Here is a 23,905-nt window from a genome sequence, read left to right as displayed (position 1 = left end):
TGGTAAATATGCTTGTGTTTGTATTTTGCCCGGAGACTAGTTGGGTCGAAGTCAGCCTCCTTGTCAACTATAACCGTTTGTGAAGAGTGGGCTTCTCCCGAGATGAAACGTTAGCGCCGGCTGACGTGTTCTTTTGAAAAAGGGAAGGGGAAAGAGAAAGTTTGAGTAACTGCAGAAACTACCTCGAAAGCTCCTCTCCCGATGTGAAGCTTGAAGCATAGTCTCGGTTACCTTCTCGCGCATCGCCTGCTGGAATCTATTCTTCACTTTCTTTCGTACAGCCACTGTTCCGCACAGCCGTCGTGGATGTGCGTAATAGAGGCAGGAACAGATTCGAGCATCATGTGGACGCCGTCATCCTGCCAGACTTCAATGTCGTGGGACCGACTCGTGTGTGTTTCTTCGCCCCGCTGAACTTTGTTTCTCGGGTGCAATTTTTTCTGAACGTTTTTTTTTTTAATGTTTTCTTACTAACTGTTTGTTAGCACTGTTCAGTTGTTGGGTTTATTTCATCATGGCGGAGCGGCCTGGCGGTGATGTAGAGAGCGTGTTCGCACGCATTTGGTTGCGTCCCGTTTAGGGAATGCCTGGGGGAGTTGGTTTTTGTTCTTGCCATGTGCGGCTGAGTTTTTCCGTCTTTATTAAATTATTGATTTTTTTTTTTTTTTACCTTTACGTGCCGTCGAGTTTTTTGTCTGACTCTCCACCAGGCGTGGACCTATCGTCTTGCCACCACTCCAACCTAAATACTTTATTATTTTTTTAACGCAATTTTCGTTAAGATCGGAGTTGGGCAATTTAATTCCTATTTATTTATTTTTATTTCCTACCCCTCTCCATGACACACTCTCTGTGTGTTTCGGACCGTTTCTGTGTCACCACTTTTGTGTATTACGGAAGTGAAAGGATATTCCCTGGTGACCTGTGCGATGTGCGGTGAACAAGCCCCAGTGTTTGGTTTCGTAAAGAATTGTATATAATATATGGACGATGTGGTGACTTTCTTTGTCTTAGTAATATGACAGCTAATAGCTAGTCGTGCTGGTTTACTTTGAAAGGTTTATAAATCGAAACAATACAACGTCTATGCCTTTTGGTTATTGAAAGTCTACTAGGCCTGCTGATTTGGTTAGATATGTATCTCATGGTTCCCGCTCTTATCATAACATACATACATAATCAATATCACAAAATTCGTTTATAATTGATTACAAAATGCAGAAGAAAATTCAAGAAAACTTTTTCACAATTCATAGAGACGTATGGGTCGCTATGTCTGACTTAGGTCTTGCAAAACAAAGACGTCTTTTTCCGATATTGAGGCCTAAATATAAAACATGCAAACAAAATATACACCTTCTAGGCTTGATTTTCGTGTAGACAACTATCATATCTACATTTGAACAAAAAATAAAAAAATAAAAAATAGGTTTTTTGAGAAAATCAATTTAAGAAATGGTTCTTTTTGGTTTTTGCATAATATTAACGTAAACGTACCGCAAAGGATATTTTATACAGCCAGGGCATTTTATAATAAATAAAAAGAGCGTGTTTTGGGCTCTCCGTGGACATAAAAAATATTGGTGTAACCCAAGTAGATCGCCAGTAATTAATTGTCAAAGTTCGTCAACAATTGACCGAGGAGGCGTTTTTGACATTTTTACAGAAAAAAAAGCAAAAGGCCTAAAATTATTCCATGGTATTGAAGCCTTTTAAATGTGTCCACAGAGTGCTTCGAAAAAGATAATATAATGTGGACTGAAAATCCATGGCGGAGATCAAGCGAAACATCCGACCCACGACGGGTGTGAAAAACACTGCTTTTCGCCGCGGCCTCTTTAAAAATTCATAAGTCGAGAAGAAAAAATCCGACGAACTTGCGGTTTGTGTCGACTGCGGTTTTAGAAACGGCGGCATAACATATATTTTTTTCATCAAAATTAAAAATTCGACCCTTTTTGCCTGCACGATTTGAGATGAAACCACCCATATATATATATATATATATATATATATATATATATATATTGTTCTTTTCACGTTGAGGAATAAATTAACTCAGGGAAAAAGATTTCTAATATAGTTCACACTCGGCACGTCATAAAAAAAAAGAAAATTATTATTTTTTTTTATTTGACGTTTTTGGGACATGTGTTTTTTAAAGGGGCGGTGCAACAATTTGCGGACTTTGGCTAATTAATTGCGGGAATTGATCCCGGCCACATATAAAACGAAGGAACGAAAACTATTCCTTCCTGCTTGCCCTAGTTTTCATAAAAAAAAATAAAAGAAATTGGTATCTCTGGCACCCCTCAACTCAACATTGAAGCGGCACCAGCTTCGCCTGTGACGTCATTCGGAGTGGCGTTGGTTTCCGGTTGGGTTCTTCTGGCTTCCGCTTCCCCAGCGCTCGCCGGCTCGCCGCTCTCCCCGCCGATTCCCGACCAACATGGCGTCATGGGCGGACGGCCTGAGCGACGTTGAGCGCAAGATGCTTGCGACGCGGCGGGCAGTCGAAGTCGAAGTCGAGGCCGAGACACCAGGAACAATAACGATACCACGATACTACGGACCACGACCAACGCACTCCGTCGAGCGAGGGAAAGACAAAACGTCTGGGTTGCTCGTGTAGCCGCCGTAGGCGCCTCGGGCGTCGACGGATGACGGCGACGGCAGGTTTGGTTGACTTGCGGTAGATGGCGCCACAAATCTTTTAGCAGCAATATTAGGCTTTTGAAGCGTTTCTGCATGCCTAAACAACAAGATTTTTTAAACTTAACTTTAAATCAAGCTTTTAATTGCCTAACACTATCACTTACAAAAAACACTCCGAATGACATCGCACCACAGGTTCCATTTGCGGCCACGATGTGGCCGCAGGTTGGGAAAGAAAAGTGTTTTTTATTTTACGATTACGCAGCGGAATAGAGGTATTTTGGGGTATGGTGGCACTTTTTCTCTTACTTCTTATGCCGAAGTAAACAATATAAAAAATACAAGCTGCACATTCGTTCAGTGTTAAAATCATTGCACCGCCCCTTTTTACACATTTTGGTAGGAGAAACTCGTTTCGTAGTTCTGGGCCTTTGAATATGCAAGAATACAGCACTTCCGGCGGATTGTTGATGTTTTTTTTTCTCCAGCTTTTTATTTTTTTGCATTTATTGTTATGTTTATTTATTTATTATTTTTTTACCAATGGCACAGTTATTTAGGTCGAAAAGACATAGCTTTGAACTTCCGAACCATCGAGGATGTGATGAGTAGTGCCTTCTGACAACAAGTTTATAACAATGACCATTACGCGATCTTTTATGCAGTGAAGAGCGACATTAGCTATAAGTATGCATAAATAATTTAAGATTAAAATAAGCTCGACCACGCCCTTGTTCCCCATATTGTTTTCTTTAGTAGTCCGAAATATCTAAGAGGGGGGGAGACTGGCCTCCCCCCCTCCCTTCGCCCCCTGTTTTTCCTCTTCCGACGCTACTGGTATGGTAGAACGCTCCTCGACCAAGTTGTGTCAGCTTCTGTGCTTTTTGCTCGGCGTTTCTTCCGTCTCGGAAAATATACATTTGTCAAGGTTCAGGCGAGCTGGTGTATGTTGATTATGATGCAAAATCCCGAGACTGGGGATGAAATTCGAAAGAAATAGTGTAAAAAGAAAGAAAAAAGGGGACAGGGCAACGTCTCAATCTCAGCTGAGTTGAGTTTGAGACGTTGTCCTGAGCTGAGTTTTCAGCTGAGTTGAGTTTGAGACGTAGTTCTGAGCTGAGTTTGAGACGTTGTCCTGTCCCCTTTTTTCTGTCCTCTTACACTTTTTTTTTCAAATTTCATTCCCAGTATCAGGATTTTGCATCATGTACAAACTAAACTTACTATATGCCAGCGTCGCTCGGGCGGCGTTCGAGCGGATTACTGCCAATGTGCAAGGGATAGGGAGGCAGTTTGCCAGATCGCGTCAAGGTTTTTCTGAGCCTCAACCACCTGCCTGCCCCTGGCCATTTCGAACTGGATGAGCATCGTTAAACAGTGCGTCCGTGTGATCACTACTGTGTGGTGCACGTTAAAGACCCCCCCCCGGGGCTGACGGTCACAATTACTGACCTGCACACGTCACTCTGCACTGGCAAATAATCCAGCACATCTGGGACACTCGTCGTCTCATTTAATTGCCTGACCAACTTTGCGTGGTCTAAATATCACACCAGAGCATTTCTAAACCTGATTTCGTGAAAACCAGTGAGGCGTGAAAACGTTAAGCGCCGTTCACACTCTTGCGACAGAATAAGGCCGAGAGAGACCAGACCGGTTTTTAAGCCTTTTGCGGCTTCTTTGGATCGGATGCGCTGCAGCAGAGCTGGTCCTAAGAGATTGCAAGAGACCTACAAATCAATCTGGTCTCTCTCGGTCTTACTAGGTCGCAAGAGTGTGAACGGGCCTTTATTTGAAACTGAAACTGTGGCGGAACATGAAAGCTGGACTTCAAACTTTGCGCACTTGGACTTGAAAAAAATTCGAAACCTAAGCTTTTTTTTTTTTTTTTCGAATATACCGTAGCGCTAAAAGAGAATCGAAACCTTCAAACTTTTCAAAGTTTATGTAGAAAGAAATGCGAAATCTTCGAATTTATCGAACTTTATGTCTATAAGAATTCGAAACGTTCAAAGTTTTCTAATTTTAGATCCAAAGAAGTTCGAATCTCTCGAATTTTAAGTTAGGAAAGTTCAAAATATTCGAATTTCTCAAACCTCAAGTAAAAAATATTCGAAATAATCGAACCCAAACTTTTAGAAACCGTGAAAGCTTCGAACTTTTCGAATTCAAAACTCCACGATTTTTGAAAGCTGTGAATTTTTCTAATTGAAATCTCCGTACGGTCGAAAATATCGAAGCCTTTCGAATTTGAACATCAGTTCGGTTAGAAAATATTGAAACTTTTCGAAATCGAACCTAGGGTGGTTCACGGCATCCCTAAAATTTTTCAGTCATAGTAAATGCCAGAATAGCCCACAACAATTTTCTGATGATTTTGAGATAGAAGGCTTAGCAATAATTTTTCTGTGGACAAAACCAGTTTTTTTTGTCTTCCTTTTGACTCTGGAGGTTTCATGTATTCATACTCTCAATTAATGAATGCACCGGCTTCGAGCACCTCATTGATTCATTTGACCTACGCGGTATATAGCTTCTCGTGTGTTTGGGTTTAGAAATTCAATGTGGGCAGAACTCCAATGCTTTTACCTTTGGTAACTGAATCCTGGGAAATTGCACTAATAAGGCTAATAAAAGTTTGGGTGAAGTCAGAACAAAGTAAAGCTTTAATATTATTATAAATGATGGAATGAACACAAAACACAGACGGACCAGACGATTGTTCGTCCTTGTGTTCTGTGTTTTCCCATTATTTATATTATCCTTACCAGCACGCTCCCCATTCCAAGTTTAACATTCTTTTAGAGCGCAGTTCTTAGGGGCCCGTTTCTGGCTTGAGCGGCATCGCCGTCGGCGTAACTGCAAGGTCACGTGACCCCGCCCAAGGTCACTTGACCCCCCGAGGTCACCTCAAGGTCACGTGACCCCCCCCCCCCCCCCCCCCCCCGAGGTCACGTGACTCCCCCTCCCCGAGGTCATGTGACCGCCCCCTTCGGAGCATATTCGAGAATGAGGAGGAGGAGGAGGGGTCTACCCTCCCCTCAATACCCTTCCCTCCTCCTCCCCCCCTCAGTACCCTTCCCTACTCATTCCTCCTCAAGAGCTGCGCTCTAATTCGGCGTTACAGGGAGTTGTAAACGGCTTTGACTTTTTTTTTGCTGTTCTCAAATCTTTCAAAAGTTAGGCCTGCACAACGAAAATCAAGAGGTGTACAGTATTTTGCGCGTCATGCACCCCGAGTTGTCGGCTTCAACTGTGAACATTGTTTTGTACCGTTATGGGGGATGAAACTCGTCTCCGAATAATCTGTATAGCAGGAAGTAGCACTTGCGCATCAAAAGTGGGTTCAAATGGCGCAGAAAATATTGTTGCAAGAGCCGGTGTGTCATGTTGCTGGATGTTGCGATCCTGGTGGTTGGACGCAGAAGCTCCGCCAAAAAGTATGAGCGAGCTCAAGTGTCGCTGTTGTCGCTGCGTCCCAACTTTTACTGCTGAATCTTCTGTAGAGTCGAGCTGCAAGCCAACCTGCAGCAGAACAAGTGTACACCATGTCCACATCTGCGCCTGTGTCACCGCCAGGATTGTGTGAGGCAACAGCAGTTAATGATGTTGCTAGGCCGAAATCGAGCAACCACAAATGAGGGTGCAGTAAACACACCTGTCTGGCACTCGCAATCCAGGAACCTTAGTATTGTCTGCATTATAGATGTACCGGTGATTGAGTGTTTCTTCTTGCCTTTGCTTGACCAGGTGATGCGCACGGGAAAGCGTTCTGGGCTTATCCGTGCCAGGCTACTGGGGGCGGCGGCGGTGAAAGGGCAGGTGATAACCTTCCTGGACGCTCACTGCGAATGCACCCAGAACTGGCTCGAACCTTTGCTGGCCCGCATTGCGGAAGACAGGTGAGCAGGGAATGAGTCGCCCCGATGGATTCTAGGTAAAATGCCAGCCTCCAAATGCTGGGATTCAAATCTTGTGCCGACTTTCTACCATTTGACAGAGGGTTTGGGTTGCATGTCGGAAAGTACCTGTGGCACGTTTCTTAAAGTGCAGTTATACCCCTAATCTTTGGCTAGTAACTGTAACTGCAGTCCCTAGCAGCTAAAAGTACCTGGTCAACTCGTAACGGCAACTGGCCAACCAAAAATGTGGTCACCGATGAGAGGACGATCGGTGTGGAGAGTGCCGATCTTGCGAAATCGCCGGTCTGCATCTCATTCTTTTAGTGCAAGTCTCTCTTGGGCTCCTTCCGTAGTAACGATCATCCTGCACCTTTTTTGCCAGGACACGTGTCGTCTGTCCCGTGATCGACGTCATCAGCGACGAGACGTTCGAGTACATCTCTGCCTCCGACCTGACCTGGGGCGGCTTCAACTGGAAGCTGAACTTCCGCTGGTACAGGGTGCCCCAGCGAGAGCTTGACCGCCGAGGTGGGGACCGTACCCTCCCTGTCAGGTGAGTCCCGTAGCCGTCTTGATCGCTGCTGCTCGTCCTTCCTCGCTTGTATGGCGGCTAGAGGGCATATCTTCAACTGGTCATTCCGAAGTGCCAACACATGACGCTGCTGGAGCCGGCAAGTCGTGTTATCGAAAGTCGCAGTCCTGGCGGTTGGTCGTAGAGGTTCCGGCAAAAAGTATGAGCAGATGCGAGTGTGGCCTGCCACCATCATAACCATGGCAAGCTACGTCGTGACACTTCTAGGACGTCGTAGGGCGTAAATCGAGGGTCCACTCTTAAGAATGCGGTAAACGCATCGTTCAGAGATGTGCCCTCAGCACCGTAGCCATTTGTCGCCCCTGAAGTCGCCATACTGCCAATGTAAGGACACGCTTTTCCTTGCGCTGCCTCGCCATAATTGATCACATATCATGGAGTCTCTGGCTTGGTTTCCATGACAACCGATTGCATGAAACATTGCCAAGTGCGATTGGATGCTATGTGAGTGTCGTCCATTCTTCCAGCCCCCCCGGTGACCCTTTCCAATATACTGGAAGCTTGCAGTGGCCTGCAATAAACTTTACCACCGTGTAATTTTATTGCAGCCATTTCTTTATTTTTGTGGCAGATGTGCTTTTTTCTTTTTCTAGTCGCTAGGCTGTGTGCCTCTACATCAGGAACGTCGAACGGGTCTTTAAATTGCTCGTCCCATGCCTAACAGAAAACTTTCTTCTCTTTGGCAGGACTCCCACAATGGCTGGTGGTCTCTTTGCAATAGACAAGGACTATTTTGTTGAGCTAGGAAAATACGACGAAGGCATGGACATCTGGGGAGGGGAGAACCTGGAACTCTCGTTCAGGGTAATGTATGGTTTTGTGTTGTCATTCTGGGAGGAATCGGTGTTAGGCAACGTTTGGAATGCATCCGGAGGTGCAGCAGTCTTAATTTGCGAGGTACCGACCGCCAAAGACTGCTCCATGCATTTGTGCTGGAGTGCGACTCACTGCTTCGCGACTTCCTGCAATTCACTGCGACGCATTATGTGGAGTTCAAATGAGGTCGTGCCAGTTTGTGCATAGCACTTAGACGATTCCGATCGTGAACGCCATTGAAGGTTTTGCAGTACTTGCAAGATTAAATCTATGCACTGTGAGAAATGGTTGCCTATCACGTGGTCAGATTTATTTCAAGCTCATGGTTAAAGAAGGATGCAAAAAAACTTGTGAAATGTACGCGGACTGGAAGGTGGGCCAGTGTTACCCAAGAGGTGGTGCCAGTGTGTTATCTCGTCGTAAGCAGTCTTCAGCAGCCTTAAGATGACAAGATTGTTTACCATCTATAGGTTGCATTCTGTCATTACAATAAGATCTTGGAGATCCCTATCTTTAAAAAGTGTTAATTTTCACTGTTTCTTTTAAATAACAACCCAATTTATCAAACCATCATAAGGAACGATTCCACCAGCACAGTTACATTTTAAATATGCATCATTCTGTGGTACTTGGTTTGCAATTTTTCTAATGCCCAGGTTGAGGATTAGTAATACAACCCTTTTTTTGCTTTTTGATGCTCCATGCCAAAAGCTTTGGTACGTGTTCAGCATGGTTCTAAAGATAATTCATTATGTGTTTGTTAATTGACATGTGTACAGTTACATATTTCATCTAATGGTAAGCAGAACAAGCTACTAAACTGGGCTTTTCTTATCAGCTTTCCTATTTAGCATACCTATATCTGATCTGTTCTTACTGCAATTCAGATAAATGTCTTAACTTTACTCGATATTTACTGTTTTCAAATGCCTGAGCATGCTATTACCTATTTTATCTTGTAAATTTGGCAGAAGCAAGAAAGCACTTACTCTTAGCGTTTCTGGCTCGAGACATATATTGATGGCCATATAAAGTTCTATAAGTGTGTTCTCGAGGGCTAATATTTAGTCGTAAAAAAAGCCATTTAATTAAGCCAATGAACGGAGTGCAATGGAACTTTTCTTGAAGGTGTATTTAGGTAATACACTCATCATACTTTGATTTCGTTAGTGTAGGTTCCAGGGAAAAAATACAAGGAAATAAAAGCATGTTATTCCTATGCACAGAAAGAAGAATGTAAGCAAACCATCTGGTATTTGCTCTTACTCACAGATGGCCCATCACAAGCTTGGATCCGCTGAATCTGCTTTAGAATGTTTGTCTGGAAGACACCTTCAAGTCCTTGTTTCTTGTGGTGCCATCTGTGCACAGCGTGCCAACCAGACATTTTGGTTCCAATTTTCTCCCTGTGCATAGGAATAACGCGTTTTTATTTTCTTGCCATTTGACTGCCTATCTAGCGCAGGGGTTCCATTTCGGCCTTCAGAGCACAAAGAGTAGACTTTGAACCCTGAGTTGTCCCTTACCCCCCGAGGAGTCTTTGGTGCATCATTCATAACCTAAGTTGCTTTGCAACGTAAAATCCCAGCAGTACATCCTTTTTCTTCTATTATTTCTTTTGCGATTCATACACTCGCAAAATTTTAGTACAATAAATGCACCACCTAAAGACACCTTTGTGAAGTTTTATTACACTGTTCATTGACGTACATCTATGCAACTTTTTTACGACTAAATGGCACTTGAGAAACAGCCTGTTGAGACAAACAATTAATGAAGGCAGTAAAGTTCTAGTGACAATAGACAGTTGCAACTAGGAAGGAAAAAAAAAAAAACAGTGCAGAATGCATCATCATATTTTGTTTTTGTTTAGGGTTCTATCAAAGATTGGTACCTACCTAGTACCAAGCATACATTTTTCAGCCACAGATAATGGTGTAGCAGTACCCTTTTTAGTTTTTACTTTTTAGTATCTATTGGTTGCTTATACTGCTTATGTTTCACCTGTGACATATGTGCACCTCCTCTAGCTCTTGCCAGCTGTTTGGGGGCGCAGTGAAACATGAATTGGTCGATTGATTGAAGTTGGTTTTTGTCCTTTTCAGATATGGATGTGTGGAGGCGAATTGGAGATTGTGCCCTGCTCACACGTGGGTCATGTGTTTAGGAAGTCGACGCCGTACACTTTTCCCGGGGGGACCAGCAAGATCGTCAATCACAACAATGCCCGTCTTGCCGAAGTCTGGCTAGACGAGTGGAAGGAGTTTTACTTTGCAATCAACCCAGGTTTGTGCACTCTCTGAAGTGGCACTTTTTATTTCATGGAAGCAAGAATTCAGTTAAAGGGCAACTCTAGTCAATATTTTTTAATTTGGGATTACGACTGTTTTCAACTAAAGCAGTGTCCCTAAATTGCAAGGTATAATTTTTTTTCTTTTGTTTTTCGCTATTGTATGTAGTACTATAAATATCATGGCTTAAAGTTTAGTTTTGGGTGTCTGTGGCAAAACTGAAATTATCTGCTACAGCTAGAGGGGTGGCAACATTGATCGTCAGCTGCACGGCCGCGACGTGATGTCACCATGGTGCTGTGGTACGCTGTAAAACCAATCAACCGGAGCTCCATTGCAATGTGACGTCAGGGGGGTGCTGCGCCAATGTTCCTTGACTAAAAGCTAACCTGCTTACCAGCCGCAAAAGAGCGGCTGGTCGCACCTTTAACCCATTCGCTACCGTGCGCGTCGCCCTCAGCCAGGTTGTCTGTACTGCACATTTTCCCCCTAAAAGAGGGCCACACTAGGCATGACTGTTTTGCTTGTATAATAAGCTTTTACTGTAAAACTCAGTGCAGAAAACAAGAAAACATGTATATTTACATTCTTAAGTGGTTCTTTCAAGTCCCTAAATCAATAGGCCCTCATAGATTCTTCCTCGTCTGAAAGATCTCGAAGCACTCCATCCTTGGTTGCTTAGGTGTCGCACAACCAGTACGCTGTTGTCGTGATTCGGGCTTTGAAATGCTGTGGGAATCGCTCCCGTCATCGACAGAAGGCTCCGAAAACTCACTTTTCTCACCAGACGTCCCGTTACCATTGCTGTCGAAAAGGATATCTATGATTTCATCGTCAGAAAGGCCACACCGCACACTGCCATCTTCTCCAAGCAGGCAGCGATCGAGCGGGAATGATGACACATGAAAGAACAAGCTCAAACAAACGCAGCGAACAGGACGACTCTCGCAATCTGTTGGCAGTGTGTCTAACTGCAGTACCCCAAGTCTACATAGCGCGCCATCTATGAATGGCTCGTTAAAACAGAAAAACAAATATTCAAGGAGACCGGCGAAACGCCGGTTTTGGCAATCTGGCGCCTGACGGCACACCCGACGATTCGCCGGCTTCGGTAGCGAATGGGTTAAAAACGGTTTTAGTCGAGTACACAACCTCACTTTCACGTAATATTTCGGCTGTGATCATATTTCGAGCCACTAAAGTGATACCATTCATTTATCTTGGTTTTGTTTTCGACTGGGGTTGCCTTTTAACCTAGAAGACTAGAAAATCTAGAAAACTAATCTAGAAAGCTTTAGGGATTGCTGTATCATGGCATACTGTAAATGGTTTGATTTCCAAATTCAACCCAATCTGGGGTCATTGCATATTCTATGCATAGTAATTATTTTCAGGTGGGAAAGTTTAGATAGATGGCTGCTAAATTACTCTTCGAGGGGAACCATATACAGTAAAACCTCGTTATAACAAAACGGGATATAACAAACTAATGGATGTAACAAAGCAATCATAATTCCCCTTGCTTGCTAATAGTGGGAAGAAATGGACATTGGCTATAACAAACTAATGGTTATAACGAAATAATTACGACCGCTCCTTCAACTTTGTTATAACGAGGTTTTACTGTATATAGCATATATATTTCATTTTTTGCAGCTATGGCATCTGTTATTTGTAAAATTAACGAATGAACTAGTGAAATTCAGAAAAGTTAAACTGAAAAACTTGTAGGCACGAAACAGGAAATTTAAAAAGATGTCATATAGAAAATTAAAAGGTAATTTACATTCTGCCTCCACCGCTATGCCTCTATTAGGTCGGTGCCTGCTACGTGCATATGTACAATTGCCCGTTCAGGAGGCTGGGGTACTTGAGCATGTGCTCAAGCACTACAACCTCCTGAGCCAACGATTTCTTAAAATGGTGAATTTAAGAAAATTGGTGTTGTATGAATGTCTGACCGGCTCATTTCGGTGCTCAAAAAGTGTGTGATCATTTGCAATACGTAAAGCTTCGTCAAGGAAAGGTCCGGCTGTAGCATTTTTAACGAGGTGTCCTTGATTTTTCCTCTTTTCAGCGGCGAAGAATGTGGACAAAGGGGACTTGTCTCACCGGAGGAACCTTCGCAAGAAGTTGAAGTGCAACAGCTTCCGGTGGTATTTGGAGAACATATATCCGGAGTCCCACATGCCACTGGATTACTATCATCTTGGAGAAGTGAGTATATACCGTGCATCATGCATCCCTGTCTCAGTGGTACAGGCAGTGTGTTTTCAGATAAACCTGTACAAAATTCTTCAAAAGGGCACTGACAAGTCAAAAATTTTTTTTTTTTATTACCGTGTCTGAAACGATTGAAAGTGATGCCTGGACATTACCCTCGAAATTCGACACTTGGGAACTAAGTATTTGTGAAGTAAAACCTTCAGCCTTTCCACTCTGGTGAAGAAAGGAGAGCAGCGGAGCTGTACAATATGCTGCCATCTATGAGCGGCGGCAGTAGCTATCCAGAGCATTGTGTTGAGATTTATTTGTCCACGGACACAATACTGGGGAAAACTAGCCCTTAACAGCTCTGCTGTAAGAAAACAATTTCCCAATTCCGAATTTGAAGTTCCTGCGCGATCCGCACCAGTGCTGTGATGTCAAAGATTGAGTCGTCCTGCAACTCGAGTTTCTCTCACGCCTCCGTGTCGTGTTCACCCGCGTTCCGCAATCAGCTGCTCCGTGCATGCCGCCTATCGCTGTGAGCAGACGACGCTTGACTTTTGAGTTTGAAGTTCTTTTAGGGCTTTTTCAGCGATCTCAAATGCTTTGGAACGGTGTGAGGTCGAAGAGAATGCAGAGTGGACTTTTGTGAGCAACGTGAGGGGCCACGTTGCACCGGTTCTGCGTGAATGGCTGCCCCAGTGGAGTCACAACCGAAACTACGGTACGCAGACACCAAACCCAGTTGTTTTGACCGTTTGACGATCTCCTTTTCAAAGTCTGAGAGGTCGTCAAACACCTAAAAAAGGGAACTTCGTCCGATTCCCCGACTCACCGATCATCTTCAATGCTACATGCATCAAGCGCCACCGTTTTTTCTGAGGAAGCATAAGAAACCAGGAGGCGACCTCACTCCAGACTTCGATTTTCTGTATTTCATAAGAAGGGCCGCAGTATGTTTGCAATTGCGTTAAAAAACATGTTTTACGAATGCCGTTATTAAATATTATAGAAATGTCGCTTACAAAGCTTCTAAATTTCATAATCGATTATGTCACAAATAAAAAGAAGCGAGGAGGTCGTGAGTAAGAGAGAAAAACACCAAAAATAAAAAGGCGCTTGTAGGAAGTTTTTGGGTATCTATGACTACAACTTGTATCGTCTTTGACAACAAAAACAAATACAACCTTTGGGGTGTCAGTGCCCCTTTAAGTACTGGCCAGTAAATATTGTAACAATTTAAGTTCAATCAAACAATTTTCTTTTTTTAGATTTTCTGATTTAGTGGAAATCTTTATTTTTATTTTTCAAGAGAGCTCAGACGAAACTTTTCTTTTAACTGGTTTATGTTTTCGTACTTTTCCCCGATGCACTTTGCACAAAAATGAAGCTTGTCTTGGTCATACACAACAATTCCGGGCCCATATTGTAGTCAATGATATTGGGTGATTGCAGACGTGGCGACACAGATAAGTAGATGGGACTATTATAGAAGAGCCAAGTTCCTTAAAACTAGCTTGACTTGATCCAAGTCGAAAAGTAGAGCCAGAAAAAAAGAGTACAAGCTTAGATTTATGACTGATCAGTTATCTAAAACCACACGTTTTCCTCGCACTCCAGAAAGAGTTTTTAACAGTTTGCGACACCTAGTACTGTCGGTTCACCTTTTTCAACCGCAGCCTGGTATCCCTCTCTTTTGGTAGTATCGTAGGAATTCTAATCTGTTTATGATTAAATGAGCTGCTTAACAGCTTCATTAACACAAAGTGTGTTTATGAACTGGACTTCATACGAGAAGTGTGATGCTCTAGTGCGACGAAAAGGTGCTACACGCAGACCAATGCAACGTAAAGCATGCATACCACAGAGCAAACCATTCATAAGCATCCAAAGCATGTAGAAAACTTGGAAGTAATATTTGATACATAATCCTTAAGTAGTAACTGTCCCGACGGGCACATTAAAAATAATTTTAAATATTATTCCGACGTCCGCAACGCCACTTCATGAAGACGCGAAAATGTTCTTAAAATCATTTCTACATCTTCCGTCAAAACATTTGCTCCACCTTTATTTCGACATCTCGAACTTGGCACTTTGGAGTTTGGACTGGAAAGTGATAAAAAGTGGCGGTCAAACAAATATCTTGCCTGCAGGCGGCATTGCGGTTCAACACGTGTTATCTAAGAACAAATGTGCAGTCGACTGCGGCTTTTATGCCCTTTTAAGCGATGTGGAATGCAAACACACTTTTCAAAGTACAACATGAGCTCTGGGGCCCGCACGTAACGTTTGCGCGGTTGTGCCCAACATTACAGATTGTGGCACTGTTGCTTTTCACGTTTTATTAATGTGAAAGCATTAAGTGTCCCATGGAGCGAGCTGACGTCATGAGCTTTGAAGCCACACCAAACGGCAGCTAAACTCCCCTCTCCCAACGGACCCAGCTTTGAAGCCGTGCCAAAAGACACTGAAAACGGAAGCGAAATTCAGCTCTCCAAAAGGAGCGAAGTGAGGCTGAAATCTGATGGATAGGCACTCATTGGCTGGCGTGTGTCATACTTTCAAAGAACGAGGCTCCCATTGGCCGGCACGCGTCAGTTTCGAAGAGCACAAACCCGTGGCGCTGCAGGCCCGTGCGGCAGCGCGCCGGTAATAGGAAGCGGCTGGCTGCGGGGCCTCCCAGAGCCCGTTGGGGCGGATTCTGGAGCGGCTGCACAGCCAATGTCAGCGCGGCGCGGCCACTTCACGAGAGCGCGCACTCGGCCTTTGGCCGCAAGCTCTGCAGTAGAGCCCTGGAGTGCGCTGCACACGAACTAAGAGAGTGGAAGAACGACATTCATGCTTTCGCATTCACAACTCTTAAGAAGTCCTTAGATGTACCTCTAGCCTTTTTCACATGTTTCATATACACAAAAGAGCTGAATGTCGTGTCATAAAACTTACAATGGATTGGAAAATGCGAATATCTCGAACAACTGCGCCACAGCCTTTGTCCATTTGCATCGGTCAAGAAACATCAAGGAGGCTCATTATACAAGAACCTAAAAGAAAATCTAGATTAAAGGGAAGCTACGGAGCTTCTTGGAAAAAATGAGTTAGAAGTGAATTCGGGTGTATTTTTACCCCGTGAACCCGAATACCCAAACCATTTGCTGCGTAAGTATTGTTAAACGCGAGAAAAACACGAAAGACAGTCGCTGTCCGTGACGTCATCGACGGATCTTTTGGCTGCCCAAGGCTAGGGAGACGGGGCTTCAGTCCTATATTGAAATTGCTCGTATGGCTCTCCGGCGCGTCGCATTGAAATATAATTTTGATAACTGTTATTCTAAAGGCCAAATGAACGCAATTCAAGCGTTTTTTCTCAAATGTAGAAGTGCCCCATCTTCCCTTTAAACAACAAACTTGCGAAACACAGTTAAAGAAATGATGGGAATCAGTGTAGGCACTTACATTTGTTACGTACAGGCAAGACAGAAGGATATCCAGCCCGTCTTTGTTGTAGGTTAAAAATTTTAAGTGAGACACGTGCAGAAATGACGCATGAGCTCAGAACATCGCTGCCGGGCGTGTCACGTCCGAAAAGACCAACTCTCGAGCCAGTCCCACACACACGCTCAATAAGACATTGCCCCTGCCAACTAGGACCAAAATTTCTCAGATATGCAAACACACTACTCCGTCAACACGTCAACGCCATCAGAAACTAAACAAAATGTAACCACGAAACGGCTACCACTGCGACGTCTGCACTGATGGGCGACATTGAAATAATAAAGCAACTATTTGACGTTTTTCGAAAGTGACGTCGCAGACAGCAAAATAATTGCTGAAATATTTTGACGGTGGACGTCGAAATAGTCACTGCCTAATCATAACTAGGCATAGTTAATCGCAACCAGCAAGATTCACCAAAGGACTCGGCAGGAAACGAACCCCAGATTGTGCGATCCGCAGCCCGACGTCATTGCTTGGTGCTACAAGGAGAAGGTGAAAAAGAGCGCAAGCATCTGGACTAAGTGCGACTTGCTACTGACTGTCACCTGCGGTAGCTCGCAACTGCCCGTGACGGGTCTTACTCGGCCCTGCATACTTAGTCCGCAGACCACCGTCGACAGCGAGTCATACTTTGCCCTACATGCTTAGTCCGCAGATGACTGTCGGTGGCAGGTCATGCTTGGTCCGGCACGCTTAATCCGAAGTCGACTGTTGGTGATGAGTCATACTTGGTCCAGCACACTTAGTCGACAGGCGACCATCGGCGCTTGCAGCTGGCTCCCGAATCGCAAATTGCGAAGCGCAGCTCCCCACATGGACTCACGACATCACGGGGTAGGTCATAACTAAAGCTCTGTGTTTTCAATGCTTTTTTTTATCAAATTTTTATGCAGGCTTCTTTTTTTAGGTTTTATGTTTTTTGTGTCAACTGGTTATGTTATAACCAATTTATGCAAGAAATAACAAATCTGTAAAAAAAAAATCAACTCCCTCCCCCACAAAAAAAATGCCCCTACATTCGAAAAAAACAAAAAGGCACTGAAAACATGGAACTTTAACTGTAACGTAGCAAGGGGTAGCGCAGCAGACGTATGATGCCACAATTTCAGACAGCAGTCAATATATAACGCGAAGAGAGCGGCAAACCTACTCCCCTTGCGCCCCTTGCGATTACTTTAGTTACCATGAGGGGTTCCTCGCAACCTAAGAGCGCTAAGAGTTCAGAGCCCCGTGCACACTCACGAAAGAAGCTGCACGGAAGACTTATACAGCGGAGCTGTTAAAGGGCAACTCCGCTTCATTTTCGATGCTGAAAAAACAACGCAGTTCTCTTTAGTATCACCTAGAAAGACTACACGTCAAGTTTTACGACGTAATTAAGCCTAAAAGTTTGTTAAACTGGTAAACAAAGTTTGAGATGCCTCAAGTCTCCGAAATCTGCTAATTCTAGCGGCCGATGTGCGGCGCAGAGAACAGCGCAGTCAATACCGCGTGTTGGCGCAGCCAACACTGCGCCACACGTCATAGTCTGGGACCGCTTTTTTTCTTGTTTTTTACTTTATTGAGGCGCAGCCTGCAGGCGGCGCCAGCAGCGTGCATACCGATGTCCACGTGATCCAAAACGCGCATGCGCTGATGAGTGTCTGAGCGAGCGCTCCGCGCTCGTCGTCGGGAAGACCGAACCTGCTGCGTCTCGGAGCAACGTTTTGTGCTGCGATGCCTGGCATATTACGAGTGGTTTACTTAACTTCAACTACTAATGGTTCCAAAACATAACTTTAAAACAACTTGCCTTTTTCTGCGTCAAAACACTCTGCGGCCGCGGTAGTGCACACGTCGTTGGATAGCAGAGACCGTGGAGCAGACGACACGGCGTGACGACGCTTGCTCCGCCGATCCGTCCGTCCGCGCGGTCGGCGAGGTCGTGCGGTGACGTTCGTACCACGTGGGTTGTCCCAGACTATGACGACACGGGACCAATGTTGCCAGGCGCGGGCGCAGTTTCGGTTTCGGTTCGTGATCAGGAGTAAAGAAGGATTACGAGAATTATATTTCCTTTTTTGAGAAACAAACGACGTCGAGCCGTTTATTAGTATACCTTAATGTATAATCACCAAAAACCCCGAAATTCCAGGAATTGAGCGGAGTTGTCCTTTAAGGGCTAGGTTCCCCAGAATCGTGTCCGGTATCAAACGCATGTCGACACAAACCTACCTGGACAGCTACCGCCATCTATAAGCGACGGCGGCAAGCACACAACCAGTCTGGTTGTCGCCGTCACTCGTAGATGGCGGCAACCTTTCCAGCTATCATAAAAGAATGGATGGTTGGGCGCATTGGTGGGAATTTATAGTAGCAAACAGCGCGAAAAACAGACGACGACGGAGAAGAAGCACACGTAATGAGCGCACGCTCGTCACGTGTGTTTCTTCGTCCTCGTCTGTTTTTTGCGCGCTGTTTCCTGCACTCTTATCAGTTTCAGTTTGGACTCAGGATGGGTCGGCCGCACGCCCTTTCGGGGAGAGTCTGGCTGCGGAAAGAGCGGTGATGTACGCAGCAGCGCGAATAGGTCCGCAACTACCGGAAAGCCACTGTCGCCTCGACTTCCACTGCGTCCAACGCTTTAGATTCCCTTGCCAAAGAAGAGCACATCGCTCGCCTGGAAAGCCGTCGCGGAGAACAAAACCAGCGATGTAAAGGGTGCTGGCGGGCCAACGCCACGGACGACGATCGTGCCACGGAGGCCAAGCACAAGCGCGAGGCCCGGTGACGATTGCGCTCCACGCCAGCTGAACAGTTCCCGTGCGCGACGGCGAGGTTCCGGAGGGACTTCGTGGAGAACCCATCTGGTGTCACGTGCGCCGTGTGCGACCGACTCTGGTTCGCCGGAGACGTATCCACGATCGGCGGCGTGTCGGACAAGAAGAATCGGGAAATGGGCGCGTGCGCGTTGCGACAGTGTATCGTGTACAGCTCCGGTGGTCTTCCCTCTTCACGAGAGTGGAAAGGCTGAATGTTGTTTCTTAAAGCATGCTCATGACATACTCCACTCCCAAAGAAATTTAGCTTGTCTCAATCATTCCGGTAAACCTGAAAAACACGATAGTATGTTTTGCGTGCAATGCGTCTGAAGCCGCCCAAAGCTCCCCGCAATGCACGCACAGCACGTTCTGTGCTCCCCGGGATTATCGGAACCATCGAGACCAGTTAAAATTTTTGCGGCGCAAGTGGTGACGAGCGATTGCCAAGCAGCCGATCATGCTCAGACGTAAATGTGCGAACCGGTCTCTTGAGTCGACACCTCCTAGTAAGGTGTCGTGCCCCATTACGAAAATTACTTGGGGTGTACACCGACTCCCGGTTGTTGCCGATTTCCCTTCCTCCCAGATCAAGCATGCAGACTCTCCGGTCTGCCTGGACACGTTTGGCCGCAAGAGTGGCGAGAACGTAGCCGTGAGCACCTGCCACGGCCAGGGGGGCAACCAGGTGTTTGCCTACACCAAGCGGCAGCAGATCATGTCTGACGACAACTGCCTGGACGCCTCTTCTCCTAGGGGTCCCGTCAAGCTCCTGCGCTGCCACGGCATGGGGGGCAACCAGCTCTGGATCTATGACAAGGAGGTCAGTCCATCTGCCAGGGCTTCGGAACATTCTTTTGGAGTCCTGGTACTCGGGACAAGAGGTGCAAAATATTTTTTTGCAGGTACAAAAGGTATAAAACAATGGCTCGTAGTCGTGGTACAAGGATATAAAGCTTTTTTAGGTGCAAGAGGTACAGAGCCTTGTTTGTTTTAGCATTGCCAGCTTGCATTCGGGACAGAAGCTGTCTGCTTCTGTCCCAAATGCTCACGGTATAAGTCGAAGTGAAGAGAAAATGGTGGCAATCTCAAGAACCATAGTAAAACAAAAGTTTGACTGCTAGCAGAGCGTTACTAATTTTTTCTTTAATTGCTGAATTAAGGTAGTACTTAAAATAGAATGCAACTGTTAGCATATTACTTACACTTCCCCCTCCCTCCCCCCTTCTCTCCTGTGATGCCCTCCTACAGTGTAGCCAACATGAGCAAGCCCTTTCCTATCAACCCCATCAACTGCTATCGCCCCTTCATTACATCTGACGGATTGTCTAAGCCAGGCAGTTTCTTTGCTTTAAACTTTTATTCCAGTAACTGCAAGTTTTGATGCTCTGACATAGCTTGTTCCAACTGCTTTCACTACATTCTGGCTGAGAATTTCAGCAATACCTCATTTATTTTCATGATGTTCAAAGCAGTGATCTGTATGACACAACCCTATTGTACTTTTTCTCACCCCACGATGGACTAAAGCCAAACATACTAGCTGCCAGGTTCACGTTTGATGCCCTTAAAAAGCCTGTGGTATACATTGCTCTGTCGCATGTATTAGTGCACACATCTTGGAGCACTGATATACCTGTCGGAGAGCGATACACCACATGTATCCTAACTGAGAGAAAATTGAATTAGCGGCCCCACGCTTCAGGTGTGGTCCATCTTAAGGTGCAACAAAATATACCTACTTAGCATGAAGTTCGGTGTTGCACTTGACGGGCAAACTATAACCAATGACAGCTTAAGAAACGTGGGGCATGACTCGTTATGTTCACGCTTCTTGCTCCGCGGTTCAGTCCTTGGCGTTCTTATCAGTCAGTGCCACAATTTGATTAATTGCAAGGCAATAACAAATTTCTTGGGACTTGCCTTAAAGGCCGAAGTACACTTTGTGCTTTCCACTTCTGCCTGCCTCCTCCTTTCCTATATATCCTCCCCACTTTTTACCTCGCCCCACCTTGGTTCCCCTCACAGCTTAGAAGAGGGGGAGCACTAAGTCTGTTATTTTCCCTGCAGAAAAACGAGGTTTTACGTTGGTTTTTAAGCTGTCCCTGACTAATAGAGGGATAATGGGTAAACTTCAAAACCTCGAGGTCTATCCACTATCCTTCAATTAGAACCAATCGGAGTTTGGCGTTCTGCCGTCGCGTCGCCACGACCCCTGTAAAAGAAGCAGAGAAACTTGCGCTCCGCATGGGATCTTTTTGAACATACTAACTCAACTCGCCGTCTCTCCTTGCATTCATGTTGGTGCCAATCGTGACCAGGAGCAGACGTTCAAGCACGTCAACACGGCCCGCTGCTTGGACCAGCCCGCCTCGAGCGACCCATCCCTGCCCGTCCTGAAGGAGTGCGACGGCCGATCGTCCCAGCGCTGGGTCATGCAGGGGAAATTCAAGTGGCAGGCGTCCTAAGCCCAACGCGAAAGTTCCCTCGCACGACCGCGGTGTGGCCCCCGAGAGACGACCCAGATCGGACGGCCGATCCGGCGGTACTGCGGAAGCGGACTGCCGATCCGTCGGCACTACAAACATGGACCTGCCGATCCGTCTGCATTGTGAAAGTGGACTGCCGAGTTCTGTTGCCACTGCCACAGTGATTTGTGGGGCCGCTTCCAGAGATGCCAGACATGAGCGCCGGATAAGCTCGGGACCGAATCTTTTCCAATTTGAATTCCAAGCATCAAGCCACACTAACGTGTTTTGAGTTTTTTTGGTTTTGTTTTTTGAATGGCTGGGATTTTACGTTTCCATTTCCGTGCTGCTCGCCGTTGAGGTCGGCGAGTCTACGACGGGGAACTCGGCAGTGATACTGATGCGGACGGAATGCCGCATTGTAAAAAGTCTTTTTTGTGTTTTTTTTTTTATGTTTTTTTTGTTGGGGGTTTCTAAGTTCTTTTGTTCTCGCATCCATCTCCCCTCAACGTTCGAACAGGTTACGCCAAAGGATTCCAGGTCTCGGAGCGAGACTCTTTTCGGCGCCGCGCCAAAATGCAAGTGGGCCAATGTGGAATAGTGAAGCACTCTCATTAATCGGGTGCAATCGAGCTCATTCCTAGTAGCTTACACAGTGATACCACGGGGGTGGCAGTGAAACACCGCGAGTGAGAATTGTTTGAACCACGAGATGGTTTGGATACATCAACGTTGTTCAGACCGTGCATGTCATTTTGGTTGGTTTGTCCTGGTTAAAAGGATATTGCCTCCTTTTTTTCTGTTTCTGTTCATTTTTTCAAAACTGCTGGCAACCATTTGGATTTGGCTATTTGAGATTGACCTTTCCATTTTAGTATACAGTTGTTGCCTTTGGTTTTGCAGTAAGCCTGAAGGCGTTTGACGGGCATTGTGTCAATGGAACCCTCCTGCGAGTCTGTTAGAAGGCACACCTGCTGCTGGGGATGATTCTTTTAGTGTGTGCCCTCTCTTGGTTAATGAGCTTTTAAGCTTTCAAGGGCCACATCAGTTTTCTTTTTTGCTGATTGTTTGGGGACAAGCATACCAGGCCACAGTAATAACTCCCAGAGAGTGGTATGCGACCCATAGAATGCAGTTTGCGTGACCTCTTTAAACCACTGGAAAGTGTCGGACATGCTATAATTTGGTTCTTAAGAATATATAGATGAAAAGAAAATTATAACCTGTTTCAAGACCCTCTTAAAGGCTGTGTGGCTGTCTTTTTTTTTTATTAAGCTCCATTAGATTTTATTTGTCATGCATTGAGTTTGCTGTCACATGGACAGCCATGTTTTCTTCCCACAGGGTAAAACTGGATGCAGTTACATGTGACTACCATGTGAAAACAGGTTAGAATACACGCTAGAAGTGACATTGTTAATACTGTTAAATAAAAAGGGCCTACTGCATTTGGATTACCTCTCGTTCATGCAGTGATAATGATTTTACAGGTAAGACAAACTGGAATGCGAGATTCATAATATAATGGGACACAATTGTACTTTGTAGTTAAATTAGTATATACTTAAGCATCTTTTAAGAAAACTTGTGTTTTTACTTACAGTATGTACATTCCAGAGAACGCAGTTGTACTTTGATGGGAGCACATTTCTTTAGACTTTTCAGCGGATGTGCAACAGCTTATTTCTAGACAGGCTTTTGAATTTATGTCTGGGGTTGCCGGTTAACAGAGTGTCAGTGAAATTGGCTGATCATCCCAAACATTTGATTCTCAAATCAAATTTCAAGGTTTCTCATATACGTCATACAATCAATTTCGACTGCACTCGCATAGTTTTAAATAGAGGTTGATCTTGCAAGCTCCGAGTTCGACCAGGTTCACACCTCTCAAACTTCTCGCAAGTTCAAACAAAATTCGACTGGACTTTGTTTGGTGAATTTGATAGAGTGTATTTTTCGGAACAAAATCATCACTCTGTTAGGACCTCCTCAAGAGAAACAAAAATATAGAATCCAAGGATACCGTGCCCCATTTTTATCTGACTTCCTTTTTTTACCAAGTTGTATATAGTATGTTGCTGTTAAACGACTGACATACACTTTCACTTCCCATTTTTCCTTCTCCCCCAAACCTCTCCTTTCGTTACTCCCCCAGTTTGGAAGAGGAGGACAGAGATGATTTTCTTTCTTGCAGTAAACCAAACTGATGCTGATGAATGGTATTTATCTGAAGTGGGAGCTGAAGTAGTGCGACAGATTGAGAGATATGCACTTGAGGGTCATGTGTGCTCATTCCTTTTTCTATATTTGACATTGAACACTGCAGCTTTCAAATACTGGGAAGCATACAGACAAGCTGGTGCAGACTTTACACCTTGAGTTTGGGGCTGTGGCGTGAAACTAGAAAAAAGGCAGATCAGTGGTGATACCAGAAATCTTTTTTGAGGGGGCAAAGACTCTTGTTCTTATGTTCCTCTTTTAGAGCGCAGCTCTTAGGCGCCCGTTTCCGGGTTGAGTGCCGTCGGGTGTCGCCGCTGGCGTAACTGCGCGTTGCATTATGGGACGTTTCCCAACTTGCGTGACCTCAACAACAATTCAGTTTTCCCGCTACATTTAGCGAGAAAGTTTTTGCTAATTTGCGCGCTAAATTTCGCAGGGAAATATTCCCGCTAAA

The 23,905-nt window shown here is 45.1% G+C and overlaps 1 protein-coding gene across 2 annotated transcripts in view; it reads left to right on the top strand.

Annotated features, from left to right (window-relative positions):
* LOC8051883 (polypeptide N-acetylgalactosaminyltransferase 5) overlaps positions 1 to 22,685 on the top strand; it is a 182,547-nt gene extending 159,862 nt beyond the window's left edge. For both annotated transcript variants that reach the window (XM_040206047.3, XM_042294038.1), the window contains exons 7-13: positions 6,406 to 6,557; positions 6,940 to 7,110; positions 7,836 to 7,953; positions 10,071 to 10,251; positions 12,334 to 12,473; positions 19,353 to 19,586; positions 21,085 to 22,685. In XM_040206047.3, the coding sequence (XP_040061981.1) occupies positions 6,406 to 6,557; positions 6,940 to 7,110; positions 7,836 to 7,953; positions 10,071 to 10,251; positions 12,334 to 12,473; positions 19,353 to 19,586; positions 21,085 to 21,231 (1,143 nt within the window). In that variant the 3' untranslated portion in view covers positions 21,232 to 22,685. The remainder of the gene's footprint in view (positions 1 to 6,405; positions 6,558 to 6,939; positions 7,111 to 7,835; positions 7,954 to 10,070; positions 10,252 to 12,333; positions 12,474 to 19,352; positions 19,587 to 21,084) is intronic.
* The last annotated feature ends 1,220 nt before the right edge of the window (positions 22,686 to 23,905 follow it).

The sequence above is a fragment of the Ixodes scapularis genome, unplaced genomic scaffold, assembly GCF_016920785.2.
Source record: "Ixodes scapularis isolate PalLabHiFi unplaced genomic scaffold, ASM1692078v2 PGA_scaffold5__190_contigs__length_132052651, whole genome shotgun sequence".
Taxonomy (NCBI): Eukaryota; Metazoa; Arthropoda; class Arachnida; order Ixodida; family Ixodidae; genus Ixodes; species Ixodes scapularis.
Note: the sequence above shows the minus strand (reverse complement) of the source record. Positions and strands in the feature narration are given on the sequence as shown.